This window comes from Nerophis ophidion, unplaced genomic scaffold, assembly GCF_033978795.1.
Source record: "Nerophis ophidion isolate RoL-2023_Sa unplaced genomic scaffold, RoL_Noph_v1.0 HiC_scaffold_262, whole genome shotgun sequence".
NCBI lineage: Eukaryota > Metazoa > Chordata > Actinopteri > Syngnathiformes > Syngnathidae > Nerophis > Nerophis ophidion.
In genome coordinates, this window is record NW_026907184.1 from 6593 (window position 1) to 21346 (window position 14754).

The 14754-nt window shown below is 38.8% G+C and overlaps 1 protein-coding gene across 1 annotated transcript in view; it reads left to right on the top strand.

Moving 5' to 3' along the window:
• Nucleotides 1-2600: 2600 nt before the first annotated feature.
• LOC133547903 (kalirin-like) overlaps nt 2601-14754 on the top strand; it is a gene marked incomplete at its 3' end in the record, with an annotated part of 63833 nt that continues 51679 nt past the window's right edge. The window contains exons 1-2 of the mRNA XM_061893388.1: nt 2601-2741; nt 11039-11163. Coding sequence (XP_061749372.1) covers nt 11109-11163 — 55 coding nt within the window. The remainder of the gene's footprint in view (nt 2742-11038; nt 11164-14754) is intronic.

Consider the following 14754-nt stretch of genomic DNA (forward strand, 5'->3'; position numbering starts at 1 on the left):
CTTTACAATCATTCATCAACAATAGTATGACCTTTACAATCATTCATCAACAATATTATGACCTTTACAATCATTCATCAACAATAGTATGACCTTTACAATCATTCATCAACAATAGTATGACCTTTACAATCATTCATCAACAATAGTATGACCTTTACAATCATTCATCAACAACAATATGACCTTTACAATCATTCATCAACAATAGTATGACCTTTACAATCATTCATCAACAACAATATGACCTTTACAATCATTCATCAACAACAATATGACCTTTGCAATTATTCATCAACAATAGTATCACCTTTACAATCATTCATTAACAACAACAATAGTATGACCTTTACAATCATTCATCAACAATAGTATGACCTTTACAATCATTCATCAACAATGTTATGACCTTTACAATCATTCATCAACAATAGTATGACCTTTACAATCATTCATCAACAATAGTATGACCTTTACAATCATTCATCAACAATAGTATGACCTTTACAATCATTCATCAACAATAGTATGACCTTTACAATCATTCATCAACAATAGTATGACCTTTACAATCATTCATCAACAATAGTATGACCTTTACAATCATTCATCAACAACAATATGACGTTTACAATCATTCATCAACAATAGTATCACCTTTACAATCATTCATTAACAACAACAATAGTATGACCTTTACAATCATTCATCAACAATAGTATGACCTTTACAATCATTCATCAACAATAGTATGACCTTTACAATCATTCATCAACAATAGTATGACCTTTACAATCATTCATCAACAACATTATGACCTTTACAATCATTCATTAACAACAACAATAGTATGACCTTTACAATCATTCATCAACAATAGTATGACCTTTACAATCATTCATCAACAATAGTATGACCTTTACAATCATTCATCAACAATAGTATGACCTTTACAATCATTCATCAACAATAGTATGACCTTTACAATCATTCATCAACAACAATATGAATCCAAGTGCGTGCTTGGTTGAACTAACAATTCCAAAGCTTAGGTTTGTGAAAGGAGCTCGGTGAAGGTTATTTGCAAGGCTGTAAAGAGCAGCCAGTAAGTATGTGTGTCCAGTGACAGAAACAATGTGTGATTAACAGCTTTTGGTGAAGGTTATTTGGACGAACTTGTTACCTTGTGGTCCGCAGGCAGGCGACCTCAACACTTCCTGCTCCTTTCAATGCGCCTCTTTCAAAACATTCCCCGAGAAACAAGAGCGGAACAAATGTAAGCCTGGATTCAAACAGCGCAGTTTCCGGTTCCGGTGACGTATGCATCTCGCGCGCTGTTCATTTGGAGGGTCTTTTTTATTTATTTATTTTTTTATTAGGAGGGTCTTCATTGTCGAAGGTGAGGTGTGTGACGTGAATGGACCCGGCGGACTTGGCATCATGACTCCTTGACTCCATGACTCCATGACTCCATGACTCATGACGTCAAGGCACTTTCAACACCGGCGAAATATGTCACGGAAAGAAAAGGAAAGCAAGTAGACAAGATTACTGCCGCCAAACCTTCAAAATACGTTTCTCCTTCCCGTGAAAACATGTATTTAACATGGAGGTGATGTATTGTATAAATATGCCGTTTATGGCAGGCCTGGGCTATTATTTAGACTCGGGGGCCAGTTTTAGGAAACACAAATGTATCTGGGGGGCAGTATGTCTGTTTTTAGGAACACTAATACAACAACTCACAATGTCAGCGTGAATGCTAAAAACGTTACGACAGACCGCCTTAAAAAAAACAGAATGGAATTTTACGTACTAAAAAAACACATGTTTTCCAACACTTTTTGCGGTTTATTATTATTTTAATTTATCGTGTATCGGTATATTATTTTGCTCTTCTCCACAATGATTTAATATCTTCTTTGTTGTTGTTTTGTTGTGTGCTGAAGAGTTGAAATAAGTTTAAAGTAGTCCGGCAGTGGTGCTAATACACGATTAGGTGGTGACATGTTGCAAGGGGACGCAGCATGGAGCGCTACTGGCGAGACGCGGGGCCGCCATCTTGGAGTGGTGATCCTCTCCACTAAGTGCAATTCATTTGTCAGAGCAATGAAGTGTCTGCACATTTCATTCATCTTACTTCACTCAATACCGCTCATTTTCACACACTATTTGTCATACGTGCAGCTATGATAAAGGACACATGCTTTATTATTCATAGTTTGCTTGACAGTAATAGAATATTATTTTATGCTATAAGTGACCAGATCAAAACTGGGAATATAATCCCAGAGAAGGGGGATAAAACGGTCAGATATTTTTAAATTGAAGAAACAATATGATTAGGTTATAAATCAATCAATGATTATTTATATAGTCCTAAATCACTAGTGTCTCAAAGGGCTGTACAAACCACAACGACATCCTCGGTAGAGCCCACATAAGGGCAAGGAAAACTCACACCCAGTGGGACGTCGGTGACAATGATGACTATAAGAAACCTTGGAGAGGACCGCATATGTGGGTTTCCCCCTCTAGGGGAACCGAAAGCAATGGATGTCGAGCAGGTCTAACACGATACTGTGAAAGTTCAATCCATAGCGGATCCAACACAACCGTGAGAGTCCAGTCCAAAGTGGATCCAACACAGCAGATAGAGTCCCGTCCACAGTGGAGCCAGCAGGAAACCATCACAAGCGGCGGCGGATCAGCAGCGCAGGGATGTCCCAACCAATACACAGGTGTGTATGTATATATATATATATATATATATATATATATATATATATATATATGTATATGTATGTGTGTATATATATATATATATATATATATATATATATATATATATATATATATATATATATATATGTATATATATATGTATATGTATGTGTGTATATATATATATATATGTATGTATATATATATATATTTATTTATATATATATATATATATATATATATATATATATATATATATATATATATATATATATATATATATATATATATATATATATATATGTCCTACATAAACAATGTATGAAAACATCCATCCATTTTCTACCGCTTATTCACTTTGGGGTGGCAGGGGGCGCTGGTGCCTACATTAGATATCTATATATCTTTTAGACTGTATCTCTGTTGCTGCAGCAGCAGAGATTTTATTCTGTCTTGACACTTTGTATTGATATTTTGTCTTACATTCTTCCCTTAAATGATCATGTTGACAGTGATTGTTTTATATGTATTTATATGTACCCTCACCCCCCTACACAATCTGGACTGTGGTCCTAACTTTTACCTCTGTTGGCTTTTACAATCTTAATCTTCATCATTTATTTCAACTTCGATCATCTTAGTCAGCTGAGATAGGCTCCAGCACCCCCCGCAACCTCAAAAAGGACAAGCGGGTAGAAGATGGATGGATGGATGGAAGTATGACATTTTTTAATGTAATTATTTTTATTGACAAGCAATTCTCTTATTGTCCTACTCTTGTTTGCTAGCGGCTAGGATTTCAGTACTGTTGAAGATTTTTCCTTCTTCTCAACTCTGTGCTAATATTATTTTCACAAAAAACAACCAATAGTACATTAATGTTAAATCTTACTTGTCAAAAGTAATCTCCCGATTCCTATGTTCATTTGACTCTGCTCATTTGAGCAGGTAAACACTGAACACTATCTTTGTTTTCTACCTGTCAACTGTCAGTTTAGCATCTTTGTTTTATACTGTCAACTGTCAGTTTAGCATCTTTGTTTTCTACCTGTCAACTGTCAGTTTAGCATCTTTGTTTTCTACTGTCAACTGTCGGTTTAGCATCTTTGTTTTCTACCTGTCAACTGTCAGTTTAGCATCTTTGTTTTCTACTGTCAACTGTCGGTTTAGCATCTTTGTTTTCTACCTGTCAACTGTCACTTTGGCATCTTTGTTTTCTACCTGTCAACTGTCACTTTAGCATCTTTGTTTTCTACATGCAAACTGTCAGTTTAGCATATTTGTTTTCTACCTGTCAACTGTCAGTTTAGCATCTTTGATTTCTGCCTGTCAACTGTCAGTTTAGCATCTTTGTTTTCTACCTGTCAACTGTCAGTTTAGCATCTTTGTTTTCTACCAGTCAACTGTCACTTTAGCATCTTTGTTTTCTACCTGTCAATTGTCAGTTTAGCATCTTTGTTATCAATCTGTCAACTGTCTGTTTAGCATTTTTGTTTTCTACCTGTCAACTGTCAGTTTAGCATCTTTGTTTTTTACCTGTCAACTGTCAGTTTAGTATCTTTGTTTTCTACCTGTCAACTGTCAGTTTAGCATCTTTGTTTTCTACCTGTCAACTGTCAGTTTAGCATCTTTGTTTTCTACCTGTCAACTGTCACTTTAGCATCTTTGTTTTCTACCTGTCAATTGTCAGTTTAGCATCTTTGTTATCAATCTGTCAACTGTCTGTTTAGCATTTTTGTTTTCTACCTGTCAACTGTCAGTTTAGCATCTTTGTTTTTTACCTGTCAACTGTCAGTTTAGTATCTTTGTTTTCTACCTGTCAACTGTCACTTTAGCATCTTTGTTTTCTACCTGTCAACTGTCAGTTTAGCATCTTTGTTTTCTACCTGTCAACTGTCAGTTTAGCATCTTTGTTTTCTACCTGTCAACTGTCAGTTTAGCATCTTTGTTTTCTACCTGTCAAGTGTCAGTTTAGCATCTTTGTTTTCTACCTGTCAATTGTCTGTTCAGCATCTTTGTTTTCTACCTGTCAACTGTCCGTTTAGCATCTTTGTTTTCTACCTGTCAACTGTCAGTTTAGCATTTTTGTTTTCTACCTGTCAACTGTTACTTTAGCATCTTTGTTTTGTACCTGTCAACTGTCACTTTAGCATTTTAGTTTTGTACCAGTCAACTGTCACTTTAGCATCTTTGTTTTTTACCTGTCAACTGTCAGTTTGGCATATTTGTTATCGATCTGTCAGCTGTCTGTTTAGCATCTTTGTTTTCTACCTGTCAACTGTCAGTTTAGCATCTTTGTTTTGTACCTGTCAACTGTCAGTTTATCATCTTTGTTTTCTACCTGTCAACTGTCAGTTTAGCATCTTGGTTTTTTACCTGTCAACTGTCAGTTTAGCATCTTTTTTTTCTACCTGTCAAGTGTCAGTTTAGCATCTTTGTTTTCTACCTGTCAACTGTCAGTTTAGCATCTTTGTTTTCTACCTGTCAACTGTCAGTTTAGCATCTTTGTTTTCTACCTGTCAACTGTCAGTTTAGCATCTTTGTTTTCTACCTGTCATCCGTCAGTTTAGCATCTTTGTTTTCTACCTGTCAACTGTCAATTTACCATCTTTGTTTTCTACCTGTCAACTGTTACTTTAGCATCTTTGTTTTGTACCTGTCAACTGTAACTTTAGCATCTTTGTTTTTTACCTGTCAACTGTCAGTTTAGCATCTTTTTTTTCTACCTGTCAACTGTCAGTTTAGCATCTTTGTTTTCTACCTGTCAACTGTCAGTTTAGCATCTTTGTTTTCTACCTGTCAATTGTCAGTTTAGCATCTTTGTTTTCTACCTGTCTACTGTCAGTTTAGCATCTTTGTTTTCTACCTGTCAACTGTCAGTTTAGCATCTTTGTTTCCTACCTGTCAACTGTCTGCTTAGCATCTTTGTTTTCTACCTGTCTACTGTCAGTTTAGCATCTTTGTTTTCTACCTGTCAACTGTCAGTTTAGCATCTTTGTTTTCTACCTGTCAACTAACTGTCAGTTTAGCATCTTTGTTTTCTACCTGTCAACTAACTGTCAGTTTAGCATCTTTGTTTTCTACCTGTCAACTTTCAGTTTAGCATCTTTGTTTTCTACCTGTCAACTGTCAGTTTAGCATCTTTGTTTTCTACCTGTCAACTGTCAGTTTAGCATCTTTGTTTCCTACCTGTCAACTGTCAGTTTAGCATCTTTGTTTTCTACCTGTCAACTGTCAGTTTAGCATCTTTGTTTCCTACCTGTCAACTGTCTGCTTAGCATCTTTGTTTTCTACCTGTCTACTGTCAGTTTAGCATCTTTGTTTTCTACCTGTCAACTGTCAGTTTAGCATCTTTGTTTTCTACCTGTCAACTAACTGTCAGTTTAGCATCTTTGTTTTCTACCTGTCAACTGTCAGTTTAGCATCTTTGTTTTCTACCTGTCAACTGTCAGTTTAGCATCTTTGTTTTCTACCTGTCAACTGTCAGTTTAGCATCTTTGTTTTCTACCTGTCAACTGTCAGTTTAGCATCTTTGTTTTCTACCTGTCAACTGTCAGTTTAGCATCTTTGTTTCCTACCTGTCAACTGTCAGTTTAGCATCTTTGTTTTCTACCTGTCAACTGTTAGTGTAGGCTGCTCGCTGGCTCCTCATCACCACTTCAAGATGGCGGCCCGATTTCTAGCATCACAGCAGCCAATGCTGCTTCTACATATAAGATGTCCATGGCGCGAATGGCACCACTTCCCAGAATAGCCTGAAACACTTTGACAAGGATAGACTCCACTTGATCCACTTTGACAAAGTTGGACTCCATTTGATCCACTTTGACCAGGTTGGACTCCTTTTGATCCAATTCGACAAGGTTGGACTCCATTTGATCCGCTTCGACAAGGTTGGACTCCATTTGATCCGCTTTGACCAGGTTGGACTCCATTTGATCCGCTTCGACAAGGTTGGACTCCATTTGATCCACTTTGACAAGGTTGGACTACATTTGATCCGCTTTGACAAGGTTGGACTCCTTTTGATCCAATTCGACAAGGTTGGACTCCATTTGATCCGCTTCGACAAGGTTGGACTCCATTTGATCCGCTTTGACCAGGTTGGACTCCATTTGATCCGCTTCGACAAGGTTGGACTCCATTTGATCCACTTTGACAAGGTTGGACTACATTTGATCCGCTTTGACAAGGTTGGACTCCTTTTGATCCGCTTTGACAAGGTTGGACTCCATTTGATCCACTTTGACCAGGTTAAAGTTTCTAGTTATTATTGTTGGTTTGGGTCTTCCTATTTAATTCTTAGTAATTGTTGGAGGTTTGTGCTTCCTATTGCATTTCTAGTTATTATTGTTTAATTGCTCCAGTTTAACAAACAGTGTTGAACATGTATTTATAGAGTTAACAAGCGGTAGTTGAACATGTATTTATAGAGTTAACAAGTGGTAGTTAAACATGTATTTATAGAGTTAACAAGCGGTAGTTGAACATGTATTTATACAGTTAACAAGCGGTAGTTAAACATGTATTTATAGAGTTAACAAGCGGTAGTTGAACATATATTTATACAGTTAACAAGCGGTAGTTGAACATGTATTTATACAGTTAACAAGCGGTAGTTGAACATGTATTTATAGAGTTAACAAGCGGTAGTTGAACATGTATTTATACAGTTAACAAGCGGTAGTTGAACATGTATTTATAGAGTTAACAAGCGGTAGTTGAACATGTATTTATACAGTTAACAAGCGGTAGTTAAACATGTATTTATAGAGTTAACAAGCGGTAGTTGAACATATATTTATACAGTTAACAAGCGGTAGTTGAACATGTATTTATACAGTTAACAAGCGGTAGTTGAACATGTATTTATAGAGTTAACAAGCGGTAGTTGAACATGTATTTATACAGTTAACAAGCGGTAGTTGAACATGTATTAATAGACTTAACAAGCGGTAGTTGAACATGTATTTATACAGTTAACAAGCGGTAGTTGAACATGTATTTATACAGTTAACAAGCGGTAGTTGAACATGTATTTATAGAGTTAACAAGCGGTAGTTGAACATGTATTTATAGAGTTAACAAGCGGTAGTTGAACATGTATTTATAGAGTTAACAAGCGGTAGTTGAACATGTATTTATACAGTTAACAAGCGGTAGTTGAACATGTATTTATACAGTTAACAAGCGGTAGTTGAACATGTATTTATAGAGTTAACAAGCGGTAGTTGAACATGTATTTATACAGTTAACAAGCGGTAGTTGAACATGTATTTATAGAGTTAACAAGCGGTAGTTGAACATGTATTTATACAGTTAACAAGCGGTAGTTAAACATGTATTTATACAGTTAACAAGCGGTAGTTGAACATGTATTTATACAGTTAACAAGAAGTAGATGAACATGTATTTATACAGTTAACAAGCGGTAGTTGAACATGTATTTATAGAGTTAACAAGCGGTAGTTAAACATGTATTTATACAGTTAACAAGCGGTAGTTGAACATGTATTTATAGAGTTAACAAGCGGTAGTTGAGCATGTATTTATACAGTTAACAAGCGGTAGTTAAACATGTATTTATACAGTTAACAAGCGGTAGTTGAACATGTATTTATACAGTTAACAAGTGGTAGTTGAACATGTATTTATAGAGTTAACAAGCGGTAGTTAAACATGTATTTATACAGTTAACAAGCGGTAGTTGAACATGTATTTATACAGTTAACAAGCGGTAGTTGAACATGTATTTATAGAGTTAACAAGCCGAAGTTGAACATGTATTTATACAGTTAACAAGCGGAAGTTGAACATGTATTTATAGAGTTAACAAGCGGAAGTTGAACATGTATTTATACAGTTAACAAGTGGTAGTTGAACATGTATTTATAGAGTTAACAAGCGGTAGTTAAACATGTATTTATACAGTTAACAAGCGGTAGTTAAACATGTATTTATACAGTTAACAAGCGGTAGTTGAACATGTATTTATACAGTTAACAAGCGGTAGTTGAACATATATTTATACAGTTAACAAGCGGTAGTTGAACATGTATTTATACAGTTAACAAGCGGTAGTTGAACATATATTTATACAGTTAACAAGCGGTAGTTGAACATGTATTTATACAGTTAACAAGCGGTAGTTGAACATGTATTTATACAGTTAACAAGCGGTAGTTGAACATGTATTTATAGAGTTAACAAGCGGTAGTTGAACATGTATTTATACAGTTAACAAGTGGTAGTTTAACATGTATTTATACAGTTAACAAGCGGTAGTTGAACATGTATTTATACAGTTAACAAGCGGTAGAAGAATGGATGGATGCAAGCTGCAGTTAACAAGAAGCAATATTGAGTACAATTAATGAAAAATATCATTTGAGGAATGTAGCTGTGTTTTTTTACCACCTCGGTGTCGTATATGTGTGTGAAATGATAGATTATTTACATGTAGCACAGCTTAGTGACATGGTGTGTTATTTAGCACAGTGGACTGTGTTATTTAGCACAGTGGACTGTGTTATTTCGCACAGTGGACTGTGTTATTTAGCACAGTGGACTGTGTTATTTAGCACAGTGGACTTTGTGTTATTTAGCACAGTGGACTACATGTTATTTAGCACAGTGGACTATGTGTTATTTAGCACAGTGTTGTGTTATTTAGCACAGTGGACTATGTGTTATTTAGCACAGTGTTGTGTTATTTAGCACAGTGGACTATGTGTTATTTAGCACACAGTGTTGTGTTATTTAGCACAGTGTGTTATTTAGCACACAGTGTTGTGTTATTTAGCACAGTGGACTATGTGTTATTTAGCACACAGTGTCGTGTTATTTAGCACAGTGTGTTATTTAGCACACAGTGTTGTGTTATTTAGCACAGTGGACTATGTGTTATTTAGCACACAGTGTTGTGTTATTTAGCACAGTGGACTATGTGTTATTTAGCACACAGTGTTGTGTTATTTAGCACAGTGTGTTATTTAGCACACAGTGTTGTGTTATTTAGCACAGTGTGTTATTTAGCACACAGTGTTGTGTTATTTAGCACAGTGGACTATGTGTTATTTAGCACACAGTGTTGTGTTATTTAGTACAGTGTGTTATTTAGCACACAGTGTTGTGTTATTTAGCACAGTGGACTATGTGTTATTTAGCACACTGTGTTGTGTTATTTAGCACAGTGGACTATGTGTTATTTAGCACACAGTGTTGTGTTATTTAGCACAGTGGACTATGTGTTATTTAGCACACAGTGTTGTGTTATTTAGCACAGTGGACTATGTGTTATTTAGCACACAGTGTTGTGTTATTTAGCACAGTGGACTATGTGTTATTTAGCACACAGTGTTGTGTTATTTAGCACAGTGGACTCTGTGTTATTTAGCACACAGTGTTGTGTTATTTAGCACAGTGGACTATGTGTTATTTAGCACACTGTGTTGTGTTATTTAGCACAGTGGACTATGTGTTATTTAGCACACAGTGTTGTGTTATTTAGCACAGTGGACTATGTGTTATTTAGCACACAGTGTTGTGTTATTTAGCACACAGTGTTGTGTTATTTAGCACAGTGGACTATGTGTTATTTAGCACACAGTGTTGTGTTATTCAGCACAGTGGACTATGTGTTATTTAGCACACAGTGTTGTGTTATTTAGCACAGTGGACTATATGTTATTTAGCACACAGTGTTGTGTTATTTAGCACAGTGGACTATATGTTATTTAGCACACTGTGTTGTGTTATTTAGCACAGTGGACTATGTGTTATTTAGCACACAGTGTTGTGTTATTTAGCACAGTGGACTATGTGTTATTTAGCACACAGTGTAGTATGGGTTATTTAGCACACAGTGTAGTAGCAAAAGGGACAAGCGGTAGGAAATGGATGGATGGATGTAGTATGTGTCCTGCATGGTGCAGCACCCGTGCAAGCCCTTCAGTGCGCCTGCGCGCTGACACACTCGCGCACGCAGGGAAGGAAGATCATCGTGGAGGTGACGTAGGCGTCACGCGAGGGCGCGGGAGATAGCGCTTCTTCTGCCGACCATCAAGTAACCCTGGCGCCTTAGTTCCTCACTAATGTGACGTCATGTGACGCCCGCCATCACGCCCAACTTCATCACCCGCCGTCGTCTCGTCGCCGTCCTAGGAGGAGGGGGAGGGGAGGAGGAGGAGGGGGGGGGGGTGCAGGATGCGCGCTCACTGACGAAGACCACTCATCCTAGCAAGGCGGCACCTTACTACCTTACTACCTTACTACCTTACCACCTTACCACCTTACCACCTTACCTCCTTACTAGCTCAGTACTAGTGTTGGAGCCGTGAAGCCGCCCTCATGGCCAGCTAGGCAGGAGGACTCGGACTCTGACCATGAATACTGTGGATGGAGCAGGAGAAGCAGGCCCGGACGGCCTGGCGAGCGCAGGTAGGGCGTGTGACCGTCTCACTCATCCATCCCTTTCCTACCGCTTGTCCCATCTCTCACCGTCTCACTCATCCATCCCTTTCCTACCGCTTGTCCCATCTCTCACCGTCTCACTCATCCATTCCTTTCCTACCGCTTGTCCCATCTCTCACCGTCTCGCTCGTCCATCCCTTTCCTACCGCTTGTCCTATCTGTGACCATCTCATGCACGCTCACGTCCATCCATCTATTTCCTACCGCTTGTCCCATCTGTGACCGTCTCTCATGCGTGCATGCGTCCATCCATCTATTTCCTACTGCTTGTCCCATCTGTGACCATCTCATGCACACTCACGTCCATCCATCCCTTTCCTACCGCTTGTCCCATCTGTGACTGTCTCTCATGCATGCACGCGTCCATCCATCTATTTCCTACTGCTTGTCCCATCTGTGACCGTCTCTCATGCGTGCACGCGTCCATCCATTCCTTTCCTACCGCTTGTCCTATCTGTGACCGTCTCTCATGCATGTGTCCATCCATCTATTTTCTACTGCTTGTCCCATCTGTGACCGTCTCTCATGCACACATCATCCATTTCCTACCGCTTGTCCCATGTGTGGCCATCCCTCATGCACACAACCATCCATCCATTTCCTACCGCTTGTCCCATCTGTGACCATCTCTCATGCATGTGTCCAACCATCCATTTCCTACCGCTTGTCCCATCTGTGACTGTCTCTCATGCATGTGTCAACCATCCATTTCCTACAGCTTGTCCCATGTGTGACCGTCCCTCATGCACACATCCATCCATCCATTTCCTACCGCTTGTCCTATCTGTGACTGTCTCATGCGTGTGTCCATCCATCTATTTTCTACTGCTCGTCCCATCTGTGACCGTCTCTCATGCATGCACGCGTCCATCCATCCATTTCCTACCGCTTGCCCGATGTGTGACCATCCCTCATGCACACATCCATCCATCCATTTCCTACCGCTTGTCCCATCTGTGACCGTCTCTCATGCATGTGTCCATCCATCCATTTCCTACCGCTTATCCCATCTGTGGCTGTCTCTCATGCATTTGTCCATCCATCCGTTTCCTACCGCTTGTCCCATCTGTGACCGTCTTTCATGTCACTCATGGATGCACACCCATCCATTTTCTACCGCTTGTCCCATGTGTGGAGCATTACCTCACTGCTCACCTGTCCATTGAGCAGTCTTTCATTCCAACTGCCTTCTAATTGGCTGACATGTTAATTACTGCATGAACACATCAGAACCAAATAATATTATTTTCAATGAAAGAGGTCATAAACCTAAGTTGTCATATTGTGTGTGTGTGTGTGTGTGTGTGTGTGTGTGTGTGTGTGTGTGTGTGTGTGTGTGTGTGTGTGTGTGTGTCCGCACTAAACAGACCACATTTGCATTAGGCCAAACAAGCATTTGTTATTGATTTGCTGAAATCCAACTATAAAAGCAATAGATACAAAAAAGGCAAAAAATATTAGTCAACGTTTAGCCACGATCATTTAGCCTTTCTCAATAACAATTGAAACTAGTGTCTTCTGGTAGTTTTTAATTCAGTTGGCACATGACTGAGCATGAACCCTAACCTTCAACTCCCTCCACAGATTGAGTTCTGGGCTCTCAAAGATCCACTCCAAAACTGTGATTTTTCTGTCACCCAAATAGTTATTGACCAATTTTGATGTACTGTATTTTCCGCACAATAAGGCGCACTTAAAATCCCCCTCAAAACTCGACAGTACGCCTAATGTACGAAATGATTCTGGTTGTGCTTACCGATCTCGAAGCTATTTTATTTGGTACATGGTGTAATGATAAGTGTAACCAGTAGATGGCAGTCACACATAAGAGATACGTGTAGACTGCAATATGATGGCAGTCACACGTAAGAGATACATGTAGACTGCAATATGATGGCAGTCACACGTAAGAGATACATGTAGACTTCAATATGATGGCAGTCACACATAAGAGATACCTGTAGACTGCAATATGATGGCAGTCACACATAAGAGATACCTGTAGACTGCAATATGATGGCAGTCACACATAAGAGATACCTGTAGACTGCAATATGATGGCAGTCACACATAAGAGATACCTGTAGACTGCAATATGATGGCAGTCACACATAAGAGATACCTGTAGACTGCAATATGATGGCAGTCACACATAAGAGATACCTGTAGACTGCAATACGACTCAAGTAAACAACACCAACATTGTTCCATTAAAAATATAAACAACTACACACATGCTCAAAAATCTATCAAAATGTTTTAGTAGGACTTTGGTAAGCTACGAAGCCACACCGCTTGATGGATTGTACTGTTTTAACATAGGAGTATTATTATGCTGTGTGCATTATCTGGCATTTTGTTTCATTATATAATGCAAAAGCAACTTTTCTTACTTTCTGGTACCTGCTGATCTGTATTTGAGATCTGCATAAATTCTGAAAAATTGCTCAGGTCCGCCTTTGTAGCCTTTGCAGACACCATAGTTGATAAGCTTCTTCTTTTTCTCTATCTTCTTGTTATTTGACATTCATCCTCCACTCTTGCCATTTTTGATATAAAGTAGTGTCAAGTTCTTACTTTGATCTGTCAGTAAACTCACCATGAAAGCACTAAAACATACCAGTGTAGTGACTTTACATTATTCACCCAAGGAACATCCCTTATTAGAGAGTTCCGGTGGGACAGTTTTTCACGGGACAGTTTTACACGGGACACATTTCGGGTGTTGTTGTTGCACGAGTGAGCCACGGATGAGGAGATGCTGCTCCGTTGTTGATTGAAGTCAAGTCTGAATGTCATTCAATCAGTCAGCTCCATCTTTTGAAACTTCTTCCAATGCTGTCCTTGCACGCTACACCGCTACAACAAAGAGGACGGGGCGAAGACGCTGTCCAAGTGGAGGCACGTCAATAAGACCCGCCCACAAAACTGAAGAGACTGTCAGAAAGTTGAGTTGAGGATGATGTGTAAAACCTCATCAATGCAACATTTTGAGCAAAGAAGCACTATTACATGTTATGTAGACCACAAGGAAGTCTTTGACATTTAGGAAATAATCCTAGTAATGTGACTCCTTTTAATGCACCTTTTATATGAAAAAAATCGAACAAAGACCATTCATCGGCAGTGCGCCTTATAATCCGGTGCGCCCTATGGTCCGGAAAATCCGGTACGTTGTAGGTCAAATTGTCCTGTAGGAAGAGCAAACAACAACCCAAACCTAGACTGATAGCAAGCAGACTTCCTGAGGTTATTCTTGATATTATCAACACGTGACGGCTGTCTTGGGGGTCCGTAGAACCTGAACAAGGTTTACTGTCCCTGAAGTAGCAAAACGTCACCTCAGCATTAAAGGCTCACCACCATGCTTGACTGTAAGCACAACACTTGAAGGATTGAAGGCCTCACCCTTCTTTCCTTGAGCCGCTGTGGGAGCAATGCTGGCTTTATTTTCACCACCATGGAGAGCCTCCACCACAATATGACCTCAAACATCCAACCTCCATGAGGAGGAATCGCAATGGCTTCTTCTTCTTCTTCTCATCTCAAACTACTTTT